The following is a 24,549-nucleotide window of genomic DNA, read 5'->3' on the forward strand; positions in this document are numbered from 1 at the left end:
ATGTTAACAAGCTGTTCAGGAAACTGAACCCTCACGAGGCTCCTGGACCAGACGGTGTGTCCCCCTCCACCCTGAGACACTGACTCCAGTGTTCACAGACATTTTCAACACCTCTCTGGAGTCCTGCCATGTGCCAGTCTGCTTCAAAGCCTCCACCATAGTTCCAGTCCCCAAGAAGCCGAGGATCACTGGACTTAATGACTACAGACCTGTGGCAGTGATATCTGCACTCATGAAGTCATTTGAGCAGTGATGGGTAGATGAGGCGTCATGATGCGTTTCGACACGTTGCCAAACTGTTTTGATACTGTGTTGATACTGTGTCACTGAATACTGACACCTGCTGGACCTTAAAAATCCCTACAGGCAACCGAGTTGACAGACTCAACTGACACTGATTTGATGACCTAGTATATACAATAATATAATTTAAGTCATTGTATTTTATATTGTATTATTTCATATCTTCATTTAAATTGAAAATATCTTTGATATTTTTAGATACGGTCAATAAATAATGTGAACATGTATCATAACGTGAAAATCTAAGTGAACGTGTTGTGAATGAGGATGCTTGTGGACTGGGATTTTTCTTTTAAATTTTTATTCATAAAAATAAGTTTCTCCAACGTTTTGAAATTGAGTCTGTTAAGCTTTTTTGATACAACTTCTCCAGCTGTAGAAAACACCCGCTCACACGGCACAGATGAGGCTGGAGTGCAGAGAAATTGAAAGGAAAGCTGGTAGAGGTTTGGATAGATTGTCTTTTGGTTGTCCCAGTATCTCATAGGATCCTGGGACCTGGCAATATTGCCCTCTGCCAGGTATCTCTGCACCTCCTGGATGGCATCAGCTGTGGCACTTTTGGTCTGCCTGCCCACTTCGATGTCGAAATGTTGCCAAAGGTTATCTAGAAAACAACAAATTGGCATTTTAGTACATGATTTCCAGACAACAACAAACAAATGATGCTGAATAACATGCCTGAAGTGGGTGCGGACAGCTGTTGTGAAGACGGTCCCGGCTGGGGCTCATTTGTGCGTCCGATTACAGACGCACATTCTGACCGCAGTCTACTGCTGGCCTCATTGCACTTGGAGGAACTGCGGAACCCGAGTGATTTAAATCACACTAAATGACTCCAGATTGGAAGCAGTGTCTGTGACTCGACGCTTCAGGTGTTCATGTAGGTGTATGGCTGCCTGTGTGTGCAAGGTTGAAGCATTACGCTCTAGTGCACGATAGAGCATTTTCATCATCTGGATGACCTTTGACCCCGACACTCGCCTCTCTTCAGACAACTCCACTGTGGCTTGATGAAAAGGAGTAAGCACAAGAAGTGTTTCTCCTAAGTCTCCTAAGTGTTTCTCCTAAGACAGCATTTCATATGTGCTGTTCCAGCGTGTTGGCACCTCATTGATAAGTTTCAGGGTTGGTCGTCCCATCTGTTGCTGCACTTCAGCAAGCTTCTCCTTGGCTGTAGTGCTTGATCTGAAGTATGTGACAATGTGCCTAGCTTTGTGTCTGATGGATGTAAGTGTGGGGATCTGATCACATGATTTTCTAACTAATACATTGAGACTCTGTGCGATGCAAATTGAGTGCCGAATTTAGAGCTGTCTAGCGGATGCAATCATGTTTGGTGCTGCGTCGGTCACAAGACACTTTACTTTATTGGTTGTGGCCCAGTCCTCCATCACGCCCCTTTTGACTTGGGCCAAATTGTCAGCAGTGTGACTTTGTGGAAAGTATTGCACTCCCAACACAGATGTACACAACTGCAAATTCTCATTAATGTAGTGACAGGTAAGAGCCAACTAAGCCTCCATGTTCACAGATGTCCACATGTCAGCTGTTCTACTCACTGCCACAGCTTGCTGTACTTCCATTTTCACTCGTTCCCGTTCCTCCTCATACTTTTTGGCCACCATTTGTTTGATGGTCTGAAAATTACACCAAGTCAAACCAAAAGCAAATCAATATATTTAAATGAAAGATTAAATAAACTGGATATATCAACTACTACTTTAGATAATTTCCACACAAACCTTTCTGGTGCGCAAAACATATGAGGGCTCAAGGACCTGAACCAGTTCCCTGAACCCTTCACTCTCAACAATGCTGAGGGGCTGGCAGTCCTTCAGGATGAAATTCAGCAGAGCCTCATCCAGCATCTGCTTCCTGGAAGCTTGATGGTTAAAAATGAAGTAAAGAATAAATTAATAGGAATTAATTATCAATAAAGCAACTGTGAGTAAGTTGTAGAGTGGCTGTATACCTGAGTTTATCCTGGGTGTATCTGGGACTTCATTCTCATGCCTGGCCCTATAATGCCTCAGCATTGTAGAGGTGCTTTTGTTTAAATAGGATAGTTCTGTCGAACAAATGCGACATTTAACCTGCAGAAAATAATATGAATAGTAAACTAAGAGTCACTTTGAAATGAATTTGAATTCAGATAGATCGAGTGGAAACTCTGAGAGGAACAGGATGAAACAACAAGGATATTAAAACAAAGACCTTATTTTCTGACATGAGATCAAAATGGTCCTACACGGCGGAAACCTTTCTCTTGGCTTGAGGCTGCGTCATAATTCTTGATGAATTCAACGATGATCAGATCAGATCAGATCAGATCAGATCAGAGATCCTCCCAGACCTTTGTGTGGACTGGTGAGTGCCAAAAGGCCTTTGAAAGTCTTAAAGGTATCCTGTGTTGAACCCCTGTTCTGTCTGCCCCAGATTTTTCCAGACCTTTTAAGCTTGAAGTTGATGCCAGTGCTGCTGGAGCTGGGGCTGTTCTCCTGCAGGAGAAGGATCAAGGTACTGACCATCCTGTAAGTGACTTCTCTCACAAGTTTAATAGATCAAGTATTCTACTATTGAGAAGGAGACTCTGGCATTGCTGTTGCCCTTACAGCATTATGAGGTTTACCTGGGGTTGGGTGTTAAACCCATCCAGGTCTTTATAGACCACAACCCCCTAGTGTTCCTCTCAAGGATGTATAACCATAACCAGCACCTCATGCGCTGGTCCCTCATTGTGCAAAACTACAACCTCAAAATCAACCATCAGAGGGGATCAGAAAATATCCTTGCAGATACTTTGTCCAGTGCTGTGTAGCATAGTGGTGGTACTGGGTAGTTCCAAACATGTTTGGACTTATATGGGAGGGGGTGTTACATGCAGGCAGGTTTGTGTGTGTGTGTGTCTCTTGTTCGCTCTTGGTTGATCTCGGTGGATCCACCTGTGCATCCAGGCTGTCCTGCTGATTGGTACATTGGAGCTTAAATCTAGCCATTCACCATTCAGGGACCTTGATATATATAAGCCAACACACCTAAAGAATCTTTATTTTTCTCCACCACATGGACTCCATTAAATTGTTTGGTTGTTGTGTTACAGCTTCCAGTATCCCTCTAGACCAGTGTTTTTCAACCACTGTGCCGCGGCACACTAGTGTGCCGTGAGATATTGTCAGGTGTGCTGTGGGAAATTATCCAATTTCACCTAATTAGTCTAAAAAAGAGTTTTTTGAAAACGCATAAATTATTATCTGCAAATAATGCGCCATTGCCGAGTGTCCGTGCGGTCCAGTGACTGGCAGAGTAATCATGTAATACTCTTCCATATCAGTAGGTGGCAGCAGGTAACCCATTACCTTGTACTTGGAGACAAGAGAATTAGTGATGCATGGATGGGACAGGTGGCAGTGACAGTAGCATTGTGGCTAGCGGGACTATTCGGTGACAGCGATGGAGAAGTTTTTGAAAAGGGAAAATGCTAACTCCGAACTGGACCCTGGACAAAATTCGGACCCAGATGAAGGCCCGAGTATGAGTGGAGGTCAAAAGAAAGCAACCAGACGAGCAAAGTCTCTGGCGCGAGGCAATACAGCGAAAGCTATGTTTCATTTGGATTTACTTTCACTGGGGATGCAACGACACCGACTCCGTTGTGCTTGGTGTGTGGTGAAAAGCTTTCCAACAGTGCTGTGGTCCCAAGTAAGCTTAAACGCCATCTCCAAACGAAACACCCTTCGCTTCAAAACAAGGATGTGGAGTATTTTGTTCGCCTGCGTGAACACACGGAGAAACAGGCAACTTTGATGAGAAAAACCACAAAGGTAAATGAGAGAGCCCTTAAAGCTAGCTACCACGTTGCTGAAATTGTAGCTAAAATCAAAAAAGTCCCACACTGTGGCAGAGACATTAATACTTCCCGTCTGCAAAGCCAAATGAGATGCTCGGACCTGAAGCGGCTAAAGAAATAGCCAAAGTCCCTCTCTCAGATAACACAATATTCAGACGTATTGATGACATGTCTGCAGACATCGAAAGTGTGCTTTTGGAGAAGATCCGTATCAGTAATAAATTTGCGTTGCAACTTGATGAGTCTACTGATATTAGTGGACCTGCTCAACTCTTGGCCAATGTGCGTTTTGTGGATGGAGACGCAATCAGAGAAAACTTCCTGTTTCCTAAAAAACAACAGGAGAGGAAATTTTTCTGGTCACATCAGAATATCTTGAAAAAGGAAGACTTCAGTGGCAAAACTGCACTCGTGTCTGCACTGATGGAGCTGCAGCCATGGTTGGGCGCACCAAAGGCTTTGTAAGCAGAGTGAAGGAAAGAAACCCAGACGTGATTGTTACGCACTGTTTTTTACAGCGCGAGGTCCTCGTAGCCAAGACTTTACCAGCAGACCTCGTTCCTGTGTTGGATGATGTGAACCTGTGAAACCTGTGAACCTGTGAAAAGTCGCATATTTGCAGTTTTGTGTGAGGAAATGGGAGCGGAGCATAAAGCCTTGCTGTTTCATACGGAGGTCCGATGGTTGTCGCGCGGCAAGCTGCTGGCCCGTGTGTATGAGCTGCAGGAGGAACTTAAAGTGTTTCTGACAAACCAGAGGTCCGATTACGCAAAGCTGCTTGCAAGTGATGAATGGTTGGCAGGGCTGGCATACCTGGCAGATATTTTTCATCATCTGAACGAACTGAACACACGAATGCAAGGCAGAAATGAAAACCTGCTTACAAGTACAGATAAAATAAATGGATTCCGTTCAAAGGTGCACCTCTGGCAACAACATGTGGAAAGTGGCAACCTTGATATGTTCCCACTCACCAATAAATGGCAAGAGGTTAATACTGCCGCATTGTGTGAGGTAATAGTCAAACATTTGAAAACTCTTGAGGAGAAGATGTCATTTTATTTCTCCTCAGCCTCCACTGAATGCCTTGACTGGGTTAGGGACCCAAAGAGCTCAGCATCAGTTGTTGGAAAGGACATGACTTTACAGAAGCAGGAGGAACTAACTGAAGTGAGAGAAGATGGTGGTTTAAAGCTAAGCTTTGCTGATCTACCTTTGGACAGTTTTTGGTTGGCTACTGCCAAGGAGTTCCCCATGCTGCCAAACAAAGCTATTTTGACTTTGCTCCCATTTTCCACAACACATCTGTGTGAGGTGAGCTTTTCAAGTCTGACTGCTATAAAAACTAAAAACAGAGAGAGACTGAGAGCTGTTGAGGAAGAGCTTCGTATGTGTCTTTCTTGGATTCCTGCCAGGATATCAGCTCAGTTTTAAAGATTAAAAGAGATGAAAACTTATTTCTTAGTGTTTATTTCATTCATATTCCAGACACTTTGACGAGAATGACTTTATATTGTTAATATAGGCTTTTAAAAACATTTTCAGCTGGTGCTGTGCCTCGTGATGTTTTCAATGAAAAAAATGTACCTTGGCTCAGAAAAGGTTGAAAAACACTGCCCGAGACTCCACCTCAATGGGGGCGTAACACTGAGCTTCAGGTGGTTGCTGATGAAGCTCCCCGTCGGTCACCACATGTCTGAGTCTGGACAGACGGATGGAAACTGACGCTCAGAGGCCTCAGAGGCTCTGCATCCAGGAAGGCGAGTGTTTGTAATTCGTCACTTCCACCCCTGACTGTAACCAGTTGTCTGTCCTCGATTGAACCTTTTAATGAAACAGCTTTGAGGTCTGGACCACATGAAGTAACTTGTGCTGGGCATTTTGCCATTTGTTTTTAAGGATCCATATAAATAACCAGGAGTAAACAGACTCGCCGTCGTCTTTTAATTCTCCATAACGGACACCTTGTGGGCATTAATCCTCACTTGATTTCTTTCTGTCAAGTCTTTCTTGGTGGCCAATCTGGTGGCAGCAGACGAGACAGAATCACTCATCCATCCTTCTCCCTCATGTTTTCCAGCCCCTTGTTGGGGATCCTCAGGCACATGGGATATGTAATCCCTCCAGTGGAACCTGTGCCCTGTGATCTCCTAGAGGGATGTGACTTTAACACCTCCAGAAGGAAATGAAACTGACATCTTCAAATGCAGATCAACAATAGATCAACTTCATACTCCTTCAGGATTTATGAGCTCCTCATCCTGTCTCCAAGGTTGAGCCCAACCTTGGAGCAACTACAGACACACAGCGACTGACTCCACTGCAACACTACACTTCCTGTTACATCACCCAAAGAATGATGGGAAGTGTAGTGCTAAAAACGTCTCATTCAGCCCAAATTTAAGACAAACAGCAGAAGTGAAGAAGAAAGACAAAATGCATGAAAATGAACATTTTGATGTTTTACAATATGAGTTGATTTTTGACAGAAGTGTCAGAATGTCTCATCAACATGTTTCTTATATCCCTGGAACACTGACACTCACCTCCATCCATTCATATACACAGATTTACTGTGGAAATGACTCTGAAGGATTTCTGACAGCTTTCAACCTTCCCAGGATCAATTACACACCAATAACATCAACATTAATATCAAAGTGATCAGGAAAAAATCTTTAGATGATGTGAGAGTCTGGAACCTGATTTTATTGGATAAACACGCTTATTTATGTGAGAAATCAATTCAGATTGTAAAGTACAGAAAACATCAAACTAAAATCTTTGTAACAAAATCTGAATGAAAACAGCTTTAAAAGGATTTCAAGTTATTTCAAACGGTGTGTGTGTGTGTGTGTGTTTCTCTAACAGGAGGAGACTCTCCCTCCTACACTGAACACAGAGACACTGAGCAACCGAATGACCAGAGCCCAAATCCAGCATAAAGAGGTTCAGTGAATGTGGTGTTGAAGGTGTGGAGGTGGATCAGTGTGTCAGAGGAGACTCTGTAGAAGGACAGAGTGCCAGCAGGACAGTCCACATACACTGCAACTCTGTGAGAGACAGAGGAAGAGGAGCAGGGGGAGGAGGAGGAGGAGGAGGAGGAGTGGAGGTCTGTACTTCTGTTATTGTGCCAGACAGAGAAACCAACATCAGAGCAGGTCAGACTCCAGGACTGATTATTCCATCCAAACACACAGTCATCAATGTTTCCTTTCCTTCTGATTCCTCTGTAAGTCACTGATACAGAAACTCCTCCTCTCCACTCGACCTCCCAGTAGCAGCGACCAGTCAGACCAGTTCTACACAGCAGCTGATGCCAGCAGTCAAACCTCTCTGGATGATCAGGATGAGGCTGCTCCATCATCACAAATGTCACCTTCCTGTTGTTGTCAGACAGTTTGAGGTTTGTGTTTACTGTGTTTGTGTCCACTGTGAGTTCACAGGCATCTGATGGAGAGAACAAGACACAATACAGCAGCAGTTTATCATCTAACACACCTGATGGCTTCATTTGTTGCTTCATTAACAGACTGACTGTTCATTAGATCAAAACTTCACAGTGACTCATCTTGTTGGATCTTCTATCAAACTGAGAGCTGAATGCAGATACACAAGCTTTAGACTGAAACTACTTTAACATGTGCTGCCTTGTTTTCATCAATCAAAGTCAACACACACTTACACTTCCTCAGACTAGGTTTCAGCCACTGCTGTCCACCATGTTCCACCCTGGAGGAAGAAACAAAGTCAGAATGAACCTTCAGAAGCTTCCTCATCAATGATCTTCATCAACCTTCACTCAGATCCACCATGAAGACAAAACAGCTGCATTTAGAAAACACATTTCATACACAGACTCAGTTCAACTTGACATCAAACATTCAGAAGAAAACAACAAGAGAAGAAGAAACCAGCTGACATCCACTTTTCTGACTGTGACTCACATGTGATGAAGCTCCCAAACTGTGTGATTCATGATGCACACAAACCTGCTAAATATGTGTTTTTCTGATAGATCGATTGTTCTTTGATGTTCAGTTTGAGCTCACGTTTGATTCGTTTCCTGATTGATCAGCAATTGAAGAAAGTTTGATCTGGCCTGTCAGGAGCTTCCAGAGTCCACACTGAAACACCAAAGCCACTGAGCGCCGTCAGTCTCCAGCTGGTCTGCGCTCGCCTTTAGTCATCTTTCCAGTGGAAAAGAAATGCTGAGACACAGCAGTGAAGACACTGAAGGACAGATTTGACTGTGAGGACATCAGGCAGAACCTTCAGAGCCTTTTGATGTGCTGGAAGAACCTTAGAGATGGTCAGCTTCTGCTTCGTGGCCTCTCCATCCATTTGTGTGGCCCAAAGAGCAGCACAGGCAACACTGTGTGAGCTCCATGTCTGCCTGTGCATCATCTCCTTCATAACTCACATCAGGTCTTCAATGAACTACTGGAGGAGAGCAGATCCACTTCCTGATATGCATGTTCACTGTTGTGTATTTAGATCAACAGCCTCCAGCTGCTGGGATGCAGTCAGAGTCCTTGTTGCAGAACCTGACTGAACTCTGATTATCTGCTTTGTTTTATGTCACCAGTGATGGAAAGAAGAGATTTTATACAAACAAAATAAATCTTTTCCATTTTGCAATTTTTGTTTCACAACAGGAAATCAACTGAAACGAAGGTACACGGATTGTCAAGCCTGAACTTTGAACCTCTTGAGGATTCTGCATGATGGTTCATCAACACTTTATATTATTTCATTCGTAAATCCTTTTTGACTGTATTTGTCACAGAGTGTGTGTGGTGGTCAGTAAATGATGGACAGCAGATCCTGGTGTGATATTAGTTAGGAGGTCAGTCTCAGTGGGGACAGGGACTCTCAGCACATCAGTTACTGTCTTCACTGTTATCAGCAGTGCTGCTGGTCCACACTGTGAACCAACAGTCCTCAGCTTGTCACTGTGACAGACAAACTGTGTGTGAGCTCTTGTTGTCTGTTCATACCTGAGAGTGTCCAGTCTCCAGTGTGGATCCTCCAGTCTAGCAGACAGCAGCTCCACGCCTGAGTCTCCGGGATGATTGTAGCTCAGATCCAGCTCTCTCAGATGGGAGGGGTTGGATCTCAGAGCTGAGGCCAGAGAAGTACAGCCTTCCTGTGTGATCATACAGCCTGACAACCTGGACACACACACACACACACACACAAACCAACAGATTGGTGGTTCTCATCAGTGACATCAGCATGTATATGTCCAACAAAACTGATATGGACATCTGTTAAACAGAAGCTGAATCCTGACCTGAAAGTCTCCAGCTGACAGTTTGGACTATTCAGTCCAGCAGACAGCAGCTTCACTCCTGAATCCTGCAGGTCATTGTTACTCAGGTCCAGCTCTCTCAGACTAGAGGACTGGGAGCTGAGAACTGAGGACAGAGCTTCACAGCTTCTCTCTGACAGATTACAGCCACTCAGCCTAAACAAAACATACAGGACATATAAGAAAACATTTCTGTCTGATTTAGATCTATATTTATCTGAAAAAAACAGTCATTAAATGACTGTAGAACAGTGATGTCAAATTCAGAAAACGATGGTTCATCCTTCACAAATGAATTAATCCTGACCTGAGAATCTCCAGGTGACAGTTTGGACTCTTCATTCCAGCAGAAAGCAGCTTCACTCCTGAATCCTTCAGGTGGTTGTTACTCAGGTCCAGCTTTCTCAGACTAGAGGACTGGGAGCTGAGAACTGAGGACAGAGCTTCACAGCTTCTCCCTGACAGATTACAGCCACTCAGCCTAAACAAAACATACAGGACGTATAAGAAATCATTTCTGTCTGATTTAGATCTATATTTATCTGAAAAAAAAGATCATTAAATTACTAGAGAACAGCGATGACAAAACCAGTAAACAATTATGGTTCATCCTGTACAAATTAATTCGTCCTGACCTGAGAGTCTCCAGCTGACAGTTTGGACGCTTCAGTCCAGCAGACAGCAGCTCCACTCCTGAATCCTGCAGGTGGTTGTTACTCAGGTCCAGCTCTCTCAGACTAGAGGACTGGGAGCTGAGAACTGAGGACAGAGCTTCACAGCTTCTCCGTGACAGATTACAGCCGCTCAGCCTGAAGGAGAGTTGGTGATAAAAGACAAACTCTGATGCGGTTTCTGTTGTATACAACATAAAATATATCATATCTCACTGGCTACTGAGTTAATGAGTAACTGTCAAAACAGCAGTGAAATCAAACACTAGAGGGCAGCAATACGACATTGCAGAGTCTGTCTCAAATCTCAATTTCAACTCCAGGGATCACACACACACACACACACACACACACACACACATTGATCAGGTCAAATATCTGATCTGACAGTGTAATGTATTTATGTTAACAGTGCAATATATCTTTACTGTTTAATCTGTTATTCTGTACTTCATGTTTAATTACATGTGAATGTGAATGTTGTCATGACTGGTGCTCCTGTAATTGTTGTGAGCACATTAGGCACAGCCAACCAAATTTCATTGTACATTTAGTATAATGACAATAAATTGTTTGTGTTGTAGTAAATTGTATTGTCACCGTGTTAACAACAAAACAGCAAATCATCTCCCTGAGCCACACAGTAATAAGATAATAATGAAGACAAAATGTTTGAAAGGGGTCAGTTATCAAGAAAACAAAACATTAAAAGTGTAGCATCTCTTCTTTCTGCTGTGCAGTTTGTGTCATCACTTTGTTGATCTGTTCAGGTCGTGTGGATCTGCTCATCAATCAAGTTATGGAAAGTTTGGAAGCAGAAGTGACCTTGAATACCACAATCTCCATGATTAGCCTGAGAATTAGACTGTGGGCGTTCAAGATCGATCTCTTGGACAAAATTGGTCACACAGTGTTTTTAGTATAATCTACACTGTTAAATACTACAAATGTTGGTCATCTGTTTTTAAATCCACTTCAACGTTTATGTCAGTCTGGATGTAAAGGCTGATCTCTGAAACAGAACCTGAATCCTGACCTGAGAGTCTCCAGCTGACAGTTTGGACTCTTCAGTCCAGCAGACAGCAGCTTCACTCCTGAATCCTTCAGGTGGTTGTTACTCAGGTCCAGCTCTCTCAGACTAGAGGACTGGGAGCTGAGAACTGAGGACAGAGCTTCACAGCTTCTCTTTGACAGATTACAGCCACTCAGCCTAAACAAAACATACAGGACAAGAAAACATTTCATTGTGTATTTGATATGACTCACAGTGGAAGTTATTTGAGTCATAAAATGACAACAAAAATATAAAAGTATATAACAGTTATGGGTCACCCTTCACAAGTTAATTCATCTCACTCCTGTGGAGGGTCAGCGAAAGTGAAGAAACAGTTTATGTCACGTTGAAGTTTCAGTTAGTCAGTTTTCACTTTTATTTTCTAGTTTGTCTCCTCTTGTGTCTTGTTTAGCTTGTCATTTCCTGTCTTTGTCTGTTTTCCCTCCTTGTTTGACAGTTTGCTCCTCCCTGATTAGTTTCACCTGTGTCTCGTTACATCACCTATATACACCTGTGCTGTCCTTGTGTTTGTTGTGGATTTGCTGTGTTTCTCTGAGTTCCCTGGCAAACCCTACGTTCTCTGTTTTCCGGTGGTCTCAGTGTTGCTTATGGTTTCTGGATCTTCTTTGTTTGGACCATTTTTACCAGGACTCACAGTCGTCTTTTGATTGCTTTCATCCGTTTCATTAAAGTTGATTAAAGTTCCTTTTGTTCACCTCAACTCTGGTGTCAGGGTCTGCACTTTGGGTCCTGATCTTTGATGTGATTCTAACAGTTTGCAGGTTTTTCAACTGATCAACCTATCAACTACATTTTTCGACTCTTATTTGACCAAAACACATATTATTTGAGAACAACCCGTCACATGTGAACCAGTCAGAATCTGCAGTTCTGTGTTCACTTACAGAGCTTTGTTGGAGGCTTTGACCACTGGCAGCAGTCTCAGAAGAGCCTCCTCTGAAGCAGAGTATTTCTTCAGGTCAAACACGTCCAGATCTTCTTCTGATGACAGTAAGATGAAGACCAGAGCTGACCACTGAGCAGGAGACAGTTTATCTGTGGAGAGACTTCCTGAACTCAGGGACTGTTGGATCTCCTCCACCAGAGAACCATCATTCAGTTCATTCAGACAGTGGAACAGATTGATGCTCCTCTCTGGAGACAGATTCTCACTGAGCTTTTTCTTGATGCACCTGACTGTTTCCTGATTGGTCTGTGAGACATTTCTTGTGTGTTTCATCAGACCTCGTAGGAGAGTCTGATTGGTCTGAAGTGAAAGACCCAGGAGGAAGCGGAGGAACAAGTCCAGGTGTCCATTTGGACTCTGCAAAGCCTCATCCACAGCACTCTGGTACAGTTCAGTTAGTTTCGAGTCATTTCTCAACAATTTCAGCCACTTGAATGTTGATGACTCTTCAGCCAGCAGGTTCACACCAGAGTTGTTGAATGTCTGGTGGACATGAAGAGCAGCCAGAAACTCCTGAACGCTCAGATGGATGAAGCAGAACACCTTGTCCTGGTACAGTCCTCTCTCCTCTTTAAAGATCTGGGTGAACACTCCTGAGTACACTGAGGCTGCTCTGATATCGATGCCACAGTCTGTCAGGTCTGATTCATAGAAGATCAGGTTTCCTTTCTGCAGCTGCTCAAAAGCCAGTTTTCCCAGAGACTTAATCATCTTCCTGCTGTCTGGACTCCACTGTGGATCTGTCCCAGCTCCTCCATCATACTTGATGTTCTTCACTTTGGACTGAACCACCAGGAAGTGGATGTACATCTCAGTCAGGGTCCTGGGCAGCTCTCCTCCCTCTCTGGTCTTCAACACATCCTCCAGAACTGTAGCAGTGATCCAGCAGAAGACTGGGATGTGGCACATGATGTGGAGGCTTCGTGATGTCTTGATGTGGGAGATGATTCTGCTGGCCTGCTCCTCATCTCTGGATCTCTTCCTGAAGTACTCCTCCTTCTGTGGGTCAGTGAACCCTGTGACCCCTGTCACCATGTCAACACACTCAGGAGGGATCTGATTGGCTGCTGCAGGTCGTGTGGTTATCCAGATGCGAGCAGAGGGAAGCAGATTCCCCCTGATGAGGTTTGTCAGCAGCACATCCACTGAGGTGGACTCTGTGACATCAGTCAGGATCTCATTGTTGTGGAAGTCCAGAGGAAGTCGACACTCATCCAGACCGTCAAAGATGAACACAACCTGGAACTCTTCAAACCTGCAGATTCCTGCTTCTTTGGTTTCAGTGAAGAAGTCATGAACAAGTTCCACCAAGCTGAACTTTTTCTCTCTCAGCACATTCAGCTCTCTGAAAGTGAATGGAAATGTGAAGTGGACGTCCTGGTTGGCTTTGTCTTCAGCCCAGTCCAGAGTGAACTTCTGTGTTAAGACTGTTTTCCCAATGCCAGCCACTCCCTTTGTCATCACTGTTCTGATTGGTCCATCTCTTCCAGGTGAGGCTTTAAAGATGTCTTCTTGTCTGATTGTTGTTTCTGGTCTTGTGGTTTTCCTGGATGCTGTTTCAATCTGTCTGACCTCATGTTCTTCATTGACCTCTGCAGTCCCTCCCTCTGTGATGTAGAGCTCTGTGTAGATCTGATTCAGGAGGGTCGGGTTTCCTGCTTTAGCAATCCCCTCAAACACACACTCATACTTCTTCCTCAGCTTAGATTTGAGCTGACAACAAACTGCAGCAACAGTTCCTGAATGAAAACACAACAAATCAGTGAGTGGATGTTGGTGTTAATGTGAGAAAAGTGGAGTGTGGAAAATCCTCTTACTGCTGTGCAGACGGTCAGCCAGCTCCTCCTGCTTCATTCTCCTCAGGAAGTGCAGTGTGATCTTCAGAAATGCGTCTCTGCTGCTGCTCCTCTGCTCTTCATCCTCACCATCCAACACCTCCTCATCCTCACTCTGCCTCTCTAAGCTTTCTGGGTAATCTGGACTCAGAAGCTTCTGGAACTTCTTCAGCTCGTTCTTCACAAAAGTGACAACGTTCTCCTCAAGATGCTGGAAAAGAATAAAACAAAGATAAAAATTGTGTTGATTTGATTTGGAGCTGAGCTAAAAGTTGTTGTTGGACATTTGCACACCATGAATATGGAGTCCAGGTCTGCTGGATTCTGCTGGACAGACTGACCGCCGAGAACATCTGACTGTTGCTGCTGAACTCTGTGGAGAAAACAGGACGTATGATGATTACACACATTTTAGCACTTGTTGCTTTTCAAGGATCAGCTGACCCAGTTTTCTGGCACCAATGAGGCCACCTTCAGGTTGGTCTAAGAAGCAGCTCACTGTCACCTGCTGGCAAAGTGTTTGGTTGGTCAAACCACGAGTTTCATCCAAACTTCCTGGAAAACTGATGTGTTTCTGTGGACTGAATCTCCTGCTTACAGAAAAGTGAAAAAGCTACAGGAAACAAAATGAGTTTGAAAAACCTTTGCTGGAATCAGCAGACTGAGACCACCGAGCAGCTGCCTTACAGTAACTTTGTAATGACAAATCTGGAGCCAGTGGAGTCTGAAAGCTGAGACCAACTGGTAGATCTTTTTGTGGACTGACTTGATAGAAGGAGAAGCTGCAGAACATCAAACTCATCTGCTTTAAACTCTTACCTTCCTTCAGCAGAGTCGTGTCCACCTCTGAAGTGAAGAGGTTGATCCATGGACCAGTCACTCTTCATGGACACACAGCTGGGTACAGGAGAGTCTGCTGTCTGCTGGTCCACACTGATAGAAACACACAGACAAACTAATGCGCCTCTCAAAGCTTCACTTTGATGGTCAAGCTGGAGACAAAACATTCAAAGCTCTGCCGACTCCTGGAGATGTGAGCATCTCAGTGAAGGTCAGAGAGAGGAAGAGGAGGGAACAGGAGCTCTCCAGGGAGACATGACAAAGGCAGGAGGACAGCAGGACAGGAGGGGACGCTCCTCTGTCTCATGAGGATTTGCAAGCCTTCATGCAGGACTGAGGGGACAGTTAATGTGCTCGTCAGCAAACAGCATTTTGACTTCAGTGTGAATGTGATGACGACACACTGGAAGCCTCCCTTTGCTTTCTGATGTGGACTCTAACTGACCCTGATGTCATGTACCTCAAATGAACAGCCTGAAGGAGTCAACAGTCCAGATGTGCTATTGGCTGATTTCAATTGTTCAGCCCAGCTCTGTAGTGAGAGTGAACAACAAACTGCTCTGAATCTTTGACACTGAAAAAAGCTGCTGGAAAATAAAATCCAACCTCGTCTATTTTGTTCACTTGATGAGTTGATTAGAAGGAACAATCAAAGTGAAGGGACAGCATGTGGGGGGGCAGAACAAATCCATGATGGTCTCTACCTGCTCTCATGCAGCTCCTGAGTAAATATGAAGAAATATGAAGTCAATGAAGAAGAATCTGAAGCAGCCAGGATCACAGGAAGTTATGGGAAAGTTCCTGCTAACTGGGACTGTGTTGACTTACTGAGTCTCTGAAGGAAGTCGTCTTTTAAACTGTATTGGTTGAGCCATGGACCTGTCACTCTTCATGGACACACAGCTGGGTTCAGGTTCAGGACAGTCTGGTCTCTGCTGCTGCTCGGGGCTTCAACACAACACACACAGAGCTTTGAGTGTGAATAATGATGGTGGAGTGATGTGAGTGCTGAGCTGTGACATGGAGAAGAGTCATGGACAGTTAGAGATCCTCATCTCACCTCTGAGCTTTGGTCTGGCTGTCATGTTCCCCACACAGAGTGGTTTTAGAGGGAGGGACTCCCTCCTCTGTCTCCTCACACTGATTCATAGCAGAGCCCACACCTTCACACAAACACAACAACATGCTGTCAGAGCTCCAACATTCATGACAACAACGTCTCCATCACACGTTACAAGATTTCTGCTGCTGTCCTGCTGGTGGACGTCCTGCTGTGTTTTCTGTGTTGTGGCTGTTGGATTCAGTTCCCCCTCAGAGTGAACTTGGATTCAGTATCACATCCTGAGCTGAGCTGACATTTAGCTGCAGGAAGTCGCCCCCAACGTGAGGAGAGAACAGTGGAAACCAAAGCAGAACCGCCTTCAGTTCCTGTGGTGGAAAAGTCTGAACCTCAGTGATGGTCAGCATGAAGCTTGTAGCTGCAACAACTTCTCCATCATTCACACAGTTAACATCACTGGGTGGAACTGGAGTCAACATGAGGACATGAATTCATCTGACTGAAACATCATCACATCTTTGTTCTAAAACAGAAAAGAGCTTCCACTTTGGAGCTTCGATTCTCTGGAGTTTTTGTTCTCCTCTTCCACCTCTACAAGTCTTCATTACATCCACTCAAACTCCACATTTTTGATCGCTTTTCTGTCCAACTTGTAATCTCAGCCCCTCAGATTCAGTGGAAACATCATCAGGAATGTGCAACACAAAGTTTGGGTTTATAGTTCAGTTCCTGAGTTTAGTGCCTGTGGCTCCATGACTATAAAGAAATAAGAAAGTCTTCATATTTGCTTTGTTCATCATATTTTTATTGTCTTGTGAAGCAGAAACTCCAGCTGAAAGCCCTGACTGAAGTTCTCTGCTGTCTTATCTTGGACTGATAGTCCTGTCCCACCACAGCAACACAAACCATATTAGCATTTCCTGACAGAGACGGTGGCGAGTGTTAAACCCAGACTGCAGGGTTCAAAGTTTCCCTTCGGAAACCTCTGGGCTTCCTCACAGACACTCTGGAAGTCTTTGGATTCAGTCTGTGGGTCAGGACTAAAAGGACGCTTTGCTGCTGTTGACGACGGGGGTCCACCAGTTAAAAGATTCACACTTCTGATAGCAGGAGGTTTGTGACACACACCTGCCAATCAGAGACACCAACCTGACAAGCCAAACCCAGGGACCACAACACAAGCCCCGCCTCCTCGAGTGTCTGACATCACAACATGAACTTTCCTAAATTTGTCTCCTGGTAAAGACAACAAGCAGCAGGAGTTCTTTGATTCACTGCTGGGTGTCGTTTTGTACAGTCAGAGAATAAACAGCTGATTGAGTTTCAGTCAAAGATAAAAACCAGTTCAGGCTGTCAGACCAGTTCTGACTGTCCCTCATCTCTCAGCAGTGAAGTCAGCTCAGCTCAAGTTCTGACTTGTTTCCTGGTGCAGATGAAATGTGAATAAACTCAACATGAAAAGGCTCATTTTGGACCAAAAGTCACATCTCATAGACTCATTAGTGAATTCATTCATGAATATTCAGACCTACAAACAGGAAACAACAGTGTTGTCAGAATGCATCACTGCTCTCATCTACAAGTCTGTTATGTAGCTCCCAACATAACGAGTGACAGCAAACAGTTTCTTCATCAAAGGTGTGTCGTGTTACCTGTCAGGGGTCTCACCTGTTCAGCTCCACAGGAGATCAAACACACTTTGTTTCTTCGTCCGCAGACGCCGACAGACGCTGCTGGTGTTCGTCCGACCGACAGCCGTCACATCCTCATACCTTCAAATCCAAATCCAGAAACGTCAGTCTGACGTGAGAGCAGAGAGCCAGTGTGAGCTGCAGTGCTGCCAGTCAGCAGCAGGTGGCAGTGTTACTGAAGGTCTGTCAGTCAGTCTGAACCGCAGCTGGAGACACTGACGGAGCTCCACAAAGTCCAGACTGCAGCAACACTGAAGAAGAAGACAATCAGCTTCATTACTGGATGAGGAGGGACAAACAGTCTGTGAACTCATGTGACAAACACAAACTGCATCAACAAGCACAGAAGAAGAAGAAGAAGAAGAAGAAGAAGAAGAAGATTCTTCATCGTCACATACACTCAAACTAACAGTTAACTCGTGAAAAAGACGAGTTAAAGTTACTGACTGAAGTCCTGTCAGAAATGTGTTTTAATCTTGTCAAATAAACACATTACTGTTAGTGACGTCACATTCACATCAGGATTGTGAGGATTTTAAGAATACTTTACCAGATAAAGTGGTAGCTTTTCTCTTTCTCTTTGTCTCTCTTTGAAGCGTAAACAATCTACCTCGAGTTCTTCCCAGCCGTACTCTGTAACTGCACTCTGAGAAACTTCAACAGCAGTTCTCAGCTAACAACTCGGCCTCTGTGTGGAAAGGGCTTAGGCAAATCACCAACTACAAGCCCAAAGCCCCCCAGTCCACTGACGACCTGCGACCAGCCAACAGTCTGAATGAGTTCTACCGTCGCTTTGATGGACTATCTGCCGGCCCTGAGTCCTCCACACACCCCATCAACACGGTCATTCACACCCCCCACACCCTTGAAGACATCCCACCAGTGTCCACCTCCTCCACCACAGCCCTCTTTATCCAGGAGGTGGATGTTAACAAGCTGTTCAGGAAACTGAACCCTCACAAGGCTCCTGGACCAGACGGTGTGTCCCCCTCCACCCTGAGACACTGACTCCAGTGTTCACAGACATTTTCAACACCCAGTCTGCTTCAAAGCCTCCACCATAGTTCCAGTCCCCAAGAAGCCGAGGATCACTGGACTTAATGACTACAGACCTGTGGCAGTGATATCTGCACTCATGAAGTCACTTGAGCAGTGATGGGTAGATGAGGCGTCATGATGCGTTTCGACACATTGCCAAACTGTTTTGATACTGTGTTGATACTGTGTCACTGAATACTGACACCTGCTGGACCTTAAAAATCCCTACAGGCAACCTGGTTGACAGACTCAACTGACACTGATTTGATGACCTAGTATATACAATAATATAATTTAAGTCATTGTATTTTATATTGTATTATTTCATATCTTCATTTAAATTGAAAATATCTTTGATATTTTTAGATACGGTCAATAAATAATGTGAACATGTATCATAACGTGAAAATCTAAGTGAACGTGTTGTGAATGAGGATGTTTGTGGACTGGGATTTAATTTTTATTCATAAAAATAAGTTTCTCCAACGTTTTGAAATTGAGTCTGTTAAGCTTTTTTGATACAACTTCTCCAGCTGTAGAAAACACCCGCTCACACGGCACAGATGAGGCTGGAGTGCAGAGAAATTGTAAGGAAAGCTGGTAGAGGTTTGGATAGATTGTCTTTTGGTTGTCCCAGTATCTCATAGGATCCTGGGACCTGGCAATATTGCCCTCTGCCAGGTATCTCTGCACCTCCTGGATGGCATCAGCTGTGGCACTTTTGGTCTGCCTGCCCACTTCGATGTCGAAAATGTTGCCAAAGGTTATCTAAAAAACAGCAAATTGGCATTTTAGTACATGATTTCCAGACAACAACAAACAAATGATGCTGAATAACATGCCTGAAGTGGGTGCAGACGGCTGTTGTGAAGACGGTCCCGGCTGGGGCTCATTTGTGCGTCCGATTACAGACGCACATTCTGACCGCAGTCTACTGCTGGCCTCAGTGCACTTGGAGGAACTGCGGAACCCGAGTGATTTAAATCACACTAAATGACTCCAGATTGGAAGCAGTGTCTGTGACTCGACGCTTCAGGTGTTCATGTAGGTGTATGGCTGCCTGTGTGTGCAAGGTTGAAGCATTACGCTCTAGTGCACGATAGAGCATTTTCATCATCTGGATGACCTTTGACCCCGACACTCGCCTCTCTTCAGACAACTCCACTGTGGCTTGATGAAAAGGAGTAAGCACAAGAAGTGTTTCTCCTAAGTCTCCTAAGTGTTTCTCCTAAGACAGCATTTCATATGTGCTGTTCCAGCGTGTTGGCACCTCATTGATAAGTTTCAGGGTTGGTCGTCCCATCTGTTGCTGCACTTCAGCAAGCTTCTCCTTGGCTGTAGTGCTTGATCTGAAGTATGTGACAATGTGCCTAGCTTTGTGTCTGATGGATGTAAGTGTGGGGATCTGATCACATGATTTTCTAACTAATACCTTGAGACTCTGTGCAATGCAAATTGAGTGCCGAATTTAGAGCTGTCTAGCGGATGCAATCATGTTTGGTGCTGCGTCGGTCACAAGACACTTTACTTTATTGGTTATGGCCCAGTCCTCCATCACGCCCCTTTTGACTTGGGCCAAATTGTCAGCAGTGTGACTTTGTGGAAAGTATTGCACTCCCAACACAGATGTACACAACTGCAAATTCTCATTAATGTAGTGACAGGTAAGAGCCAACTAAGCCTCCATGTTCACAGATGTCCACATGTCAGCTGTTCTACTCACTGCCACAGCTTGCTGTACTTCCATTTTCACTCGTTCCCGTTCCTCCTCATACTTTTTGGCCACCATTTGTTTGATGGTCTGAAAATTACACCAAGTCAAACCAAAAGCAAATCAGTATATTTAAATGAAAGATTAAATAAACTGGATATAGCAACTACTACTTTAGATAATTTCCACACAAACCTTTCTGGTTGGCAAAACATATGAGGGCTCAAGGACCTGAACCAGTTCCCTGAACCCTTCACTCTCAACAATGCTGAGGGGCTGGCAGTCCTTCAGGATGAAATTCAGCAGAGCCTCATCCAGCATCTGCTTCCTGGAAGCTTGATGGTTAAAAATGAAGTAAAGAATAAATTAATAGGAATTAATTATCAATAAAGAAACTGTGAGTAAGTTGTAGAGTGGCTGTATACCTGAGTTTATCCTGGGTGTATCTGGGACTTCATTCTCATGCCTGGCCCTATAATGCCTCAGCATTGTAGAGGTGCTTTTGTTTAAATAGGATAGTTCTGTCGAACAAATGCGACATTTAACCTGCAGAAAATAATATGAATAGTAAACTAAGAGTCACTTTGAAATGAATTTGAATTCAGATAGATCAAGTGGAAACTCTGAGAGGAACAGGATGAAACAACAAGGATATTAAAACAAAGACCTGATTTTCCGACATGAGATCAAAATGGTCCCACACGGCGGAAACCTTTCTCTTGGCTTGAGGCTGCGCCATAATTCTTGATGAATTTAACGATGATCAGATCAGATCAGATCAGATCAGAGATTCTTTTGGCCGATACATCCCATTGACAGATGTGTTTCCTTATAAACACAGTTTGGTGCGTCAGTGTCAGTTCGAAACAGTTCCTGTATCGGTCACGTGACTTTCTTAAAGCGATACGCGCACCGACACGGGGTTTTGCTCTATGAGCTCGACGCATGCGCCGATGCATCGGTGTTGCTGGACCCATCACTACATTTGAGTGCCTGGTTCTGTCCCTCCTCAAGTCCATCACGTTTTGGCTTATTCTATTTTATTTTATTCTACTGTTATATGTTACTCGTTCTTACGTTCTGTTTGCACCAATCACCAAGACAAATTCCTAGTAATGTGAAACCTCTTCACTTACAGGGCAATAAAGACGATTCTGATTCTGATTCTGATTCTAACCCCAGACCAATCAAGCAGCATGCTTATCGGGTTAATCCAGTTAAGAGGGAAATCATGAAGAAAGAGGTTGACGATCTTGTGCAGAATGGCTTTGCAGTGCCAAGTTCAAGCCTGTGGAGTTCATCTTGTCTTCTAGACGTTAAGTCTGATGGAAGTCCCAGGTTTTGTACTGACTATCACAAAGTGAATACAGTCACTGTGCCAGATGCACATCCTTTGCCTCTCATTGATGACTGTGTTGATGAAGTTGGGCCTGCAACATATGTCACAAAGCTTGACCTGTTAAAAGGATATTGGCAAGTTCCTTTAACGCCACGTGCCTCTGAAATTTCTGCTTTCATGACCCCTGACAACTTCCTCCAGTACACAGTAATGCCCTTTGGAATGTGTAATGCTCCTGCAACCTTTCAGAGGCTGGTAAATGAGGTGCTAGGAGGTATTCCGAACTGTCGATCGTAGATGACATTGTTATTTACTCTGATGACTGGGTAAGTCATGTAACTACATTAAGGGAAGTTTTCAGACTACATCCCTTACCTTAAATCTTGCCAAATGTGAATTTGGGAAAGGTACTGTGCTCTACCTTGGTCATCAGGTTGGTAGTGGATGAGTGTGTCCTGTGGGCGCCAAAGTCTCAGCTATTGCAGAATTCCCCGTACCTACCACTAAGAGACAGCCGCGCCGTTTCTAGGAATGGCTGGATCTTATCACCGGCTCTGTAGAAATTTTTCTTCTGTTGCAGCCCCGTTAACTGCTTGACCAGTCCTTCCCAGACCTTTGTGTGGACTGGTGAGTGCCAAAAGGCCTTTGAAAGTCTTAAAGGTATCCTGTGTTGCACCCCTGTTCTGTCTGCCTCAGATTTTTCCAGACCTTTTAAGCTTGAAGTTGATGCCAGTGCTGCTGGAGCTGGGGCTGTTCTCCTGCAGGAGGACGATCAAGGTACTGGCCATCCTGTAATTTACTTCTCTCACAAGTTTAATAGGCACCAGATCAAGTATTCTGCTATTGAGAAGGAGATTCTGGCATTACTGTTTGCCTTACAGCATTATGAGGTTTACCTGGGGTTTAGTGTTAAACCCATCCAGGTCTTTATAGACCACAACCCCCTAGTGTTCCTCTCAAGGATGTATAAGCATAACCAGCACCTCATGCGTTGGTCCCTCATTATGCAAAACTACAACCTCAAAATTAACCATCAGAGGGGATCAGAAAATATCCTTGCAGATACTTTGTCCCGTGCTGTGTAGCACAGTGGTGGTACTGGGTAGTTCCAAACATGTTTGGACTTATATGGGAGGGGGTGTTACATGCAGGCAGGTTTGTGTGTGTGTGTCTCTTGTTCACTCTTGGTTGATCTCGGTGGATCCACCTGTGCATCCAGGCTGTCCTGCTGATTGGTACATTGGAGCTTAAATCTAGCCATTCACCATTCAGGGACCTTGATATATATAAGCCAGCACACCTAAAGAATCTTTATTTTTCTCCACCACATGGACTCCATTAAATTGGTTGTTGTGTTACAGCTTCCAGTATCTGTCACACCGCGGTGAGGTATTGTCTTGTTTTGGGTTTTTGTCTCGTCACTTCCTGTTTTATTTTGAAGTATAACTCTCCTCTCGTTTCAGGTCACTTGCCCTTCCTCGTGTCTCCAGTCTGATTGTCTTCCCGATTACCTGAGTGTTTCCACCTGTTTTCCCATTACCCTCATGTGTTCAAATAGTCTGCGTTTCCCTTGTCTTGTGCCAGTGTGTTTCGTCTTCGTATGATCACGCCAGCGTACCTTGAGCCACAGTCATAGAAATCTTGTTTTTGAATCTCTTTGTTGAATCCTCTGTCTGAGTGAGTTTTGTTAAACCTTTTTCATAGCGCAGCTTAGTTTCTTGTTAGTATTTTGACATAGCCATTCCTCTTTATGAGTGATTTTTTGTTGTAGTTCTTTATAGTGTGATTTCGTTTTTTCCTCCTTTGGAGTGATTTTTCGTTGTTGTAAGTAAATATATTCCTCCTTAGGGAGCGCTTTCTGTTCGTTAATTCTTATAGCCTGCTTTCGTTTTCTCATTGTTTTGTAAATGTTTCATAGCCGTGGGTTCTCTTCTAGAGAGGATCTCACGTCAGGTAATTTTCATAGCCTCTTTGTTATTACACTCTGCTTAAAGGATTTGTCACAGACATTCTCAATAAAGATTGTTTTTGCTACACGAGTCTCTGCATCTGAGTCCTGCTCCGAGCCCCAGCCTGACAGTATCCCCCTCGACCATTGATTTTCAACCACTGTGCCGCAGCACACTAGTGTGCCGTGGGATATTGTCAGGTGTGCTGTGGGAAATTATCCATTTTCACCTAATTAGTCTATAAAAGATTTTTTGAAAACGCATGAATTATTATCTGCAAATAATGCGCCATTGCCGAGTGTCCGTGCGGTCCAGTGACTGGCAGAGTAATCATGTAATACTCTTCCATATCAGTAGGTGGCAGCAGGTAACCCATTACCTTGTACTTGGAGACAAGAGAATTAGTGATGCATGGATGGGACAGGTGGCAGTGACAGTAGCATTGTGGCTAGCGGGACTATTCGGTGACAGCGATGGAGAAGTTTTTGAAAAGGAAAAATGCTAACTCCGAACTGGACCCTGGACAAAATTCGGACCCAGATGAAGGCCCGAGTATGAGTGGAGGTCAAAAGAAAGCAACCAGACGAGCAAAGTCTCTGGCGCGAGGCAATACAGCGAAAGCTATGTTTCATTTGGATTTACTTTCACTGGGGATGCAACGACACCGACTCCGTTGTGCTTGGTGTGTGGTGAAAAGCTTTCCAACAGTGCTGTGGTCCCAAGTAAGCTTAAACGCCATCTCCAAACGAAACACCCTTCGCTTCAAAACAAGGATGTGGAGTATTTTGTTCGCCTGCGTGAACACACGGAGAAACAGGCAACTTTCACGAGAAAAACCACAAAGGTAAATGAGAGAGCCCTTAAAGCTAGCTACCACGTTGCTGAAATTGTAGCTAAATCAACAAAGTCCCACACTGTGGCAGAGAC

The 24,549-nt window shown here is 44.3% G+C and overlaps 2 protein-coding genes across 2 annotated transcripts in view; both read right to left on the reverse strand.

Annotated features, from left to right (window-relative positions):
• Positions 1–5,685: 5,685 nt before the first annotated feature.
• The window catches only part of LOC124059709 (protein NLRC3-like), an 87,482-nt gene continuing 68,618 nt past the window's right edge, over positions 5,686–24,549 (reverse strand). Inside the window, exons 12-13 of the mRNA XM_046389963.1 lie at positions 6,999–7,013; positions 5,686–6,909 (exon numbers count right to left, since the gene is read on the reverse strand). The gene's annotated coding sequence lies outside the window, so the exon portion shown is untranslated. The remainder of the gene's footprint in view (positions 6,910–6,998; positions 7,014–24,549) is intronic.
• On the reverse strand, positions 6,842–17,556 carry LOC124059706 (NACHT, LRR and PYD domains-containing protein 12-like). Its single transcript, XM_046389959.1, has 14 exons — positions 15,895–17,556; positions 15,663–15,782; positions 14,814–14,927; positions 14,289–14,367; positions 13,977–14,205; positions 12,923–13,898; positions 12,098–12,886; positions 11,175–11,348; positions 10,103–10,276; positions 9,775–9,948; positions 9,450–9,623; positions 9,154–9,327; positions 7,839–7,885; positions 6,842–7,603 (listed from the first exon to the last, which is right to left on the reverse strand). The coding sequence occupies exons 1-14, from the start codon at positions 16,017–16,019 to the stop codon at positions 7,041–7,043; spliced, it is 3,912 nt and encodes a 1,303-aa protein (XP_046245915.1). The 5' UTR covers positions 16,020–17,556; the 3' UTR covers positions 6,842–7,040.

Source organism: Scatophagus argus, chromosome 5 (genome assembly GCF_020382885.2).
Source record: "Scatophagus argus isolate fScaArg1 chromosome 5, fScaArg1.pri, whole genome shotgun sequence".
Classification (NCBI taxonomy): Eukaryota; Metazoa; Chordata; class Actinopteri; family Scatophagidae; genus Scatophagus; species Scatophagus argus.

Coding starts and splice junctions, on each gene's coding strand:
- LOC124059706 (XM_046389959.1), bottom strand. CDS start 16,019: ATGTTGTTGTGTTTGTGTGAAGGTGTGGGCTCTGCTATGAATCAGTGT. Junction 14,928..15,662: donor CGACTTCCTTCAGAGACTCA/GTAAGTCAACAC, acceptor TGTTTCTATCAG/TGTGGACCAGCAGACAGCAG. Junction 14,206..14,288: donor ACCTGGACTCCATATTCATG/GTGTGCAAATGT, acceptor ATTCTTTTCCAG/CATCTTGAGGAGAACGTTGT.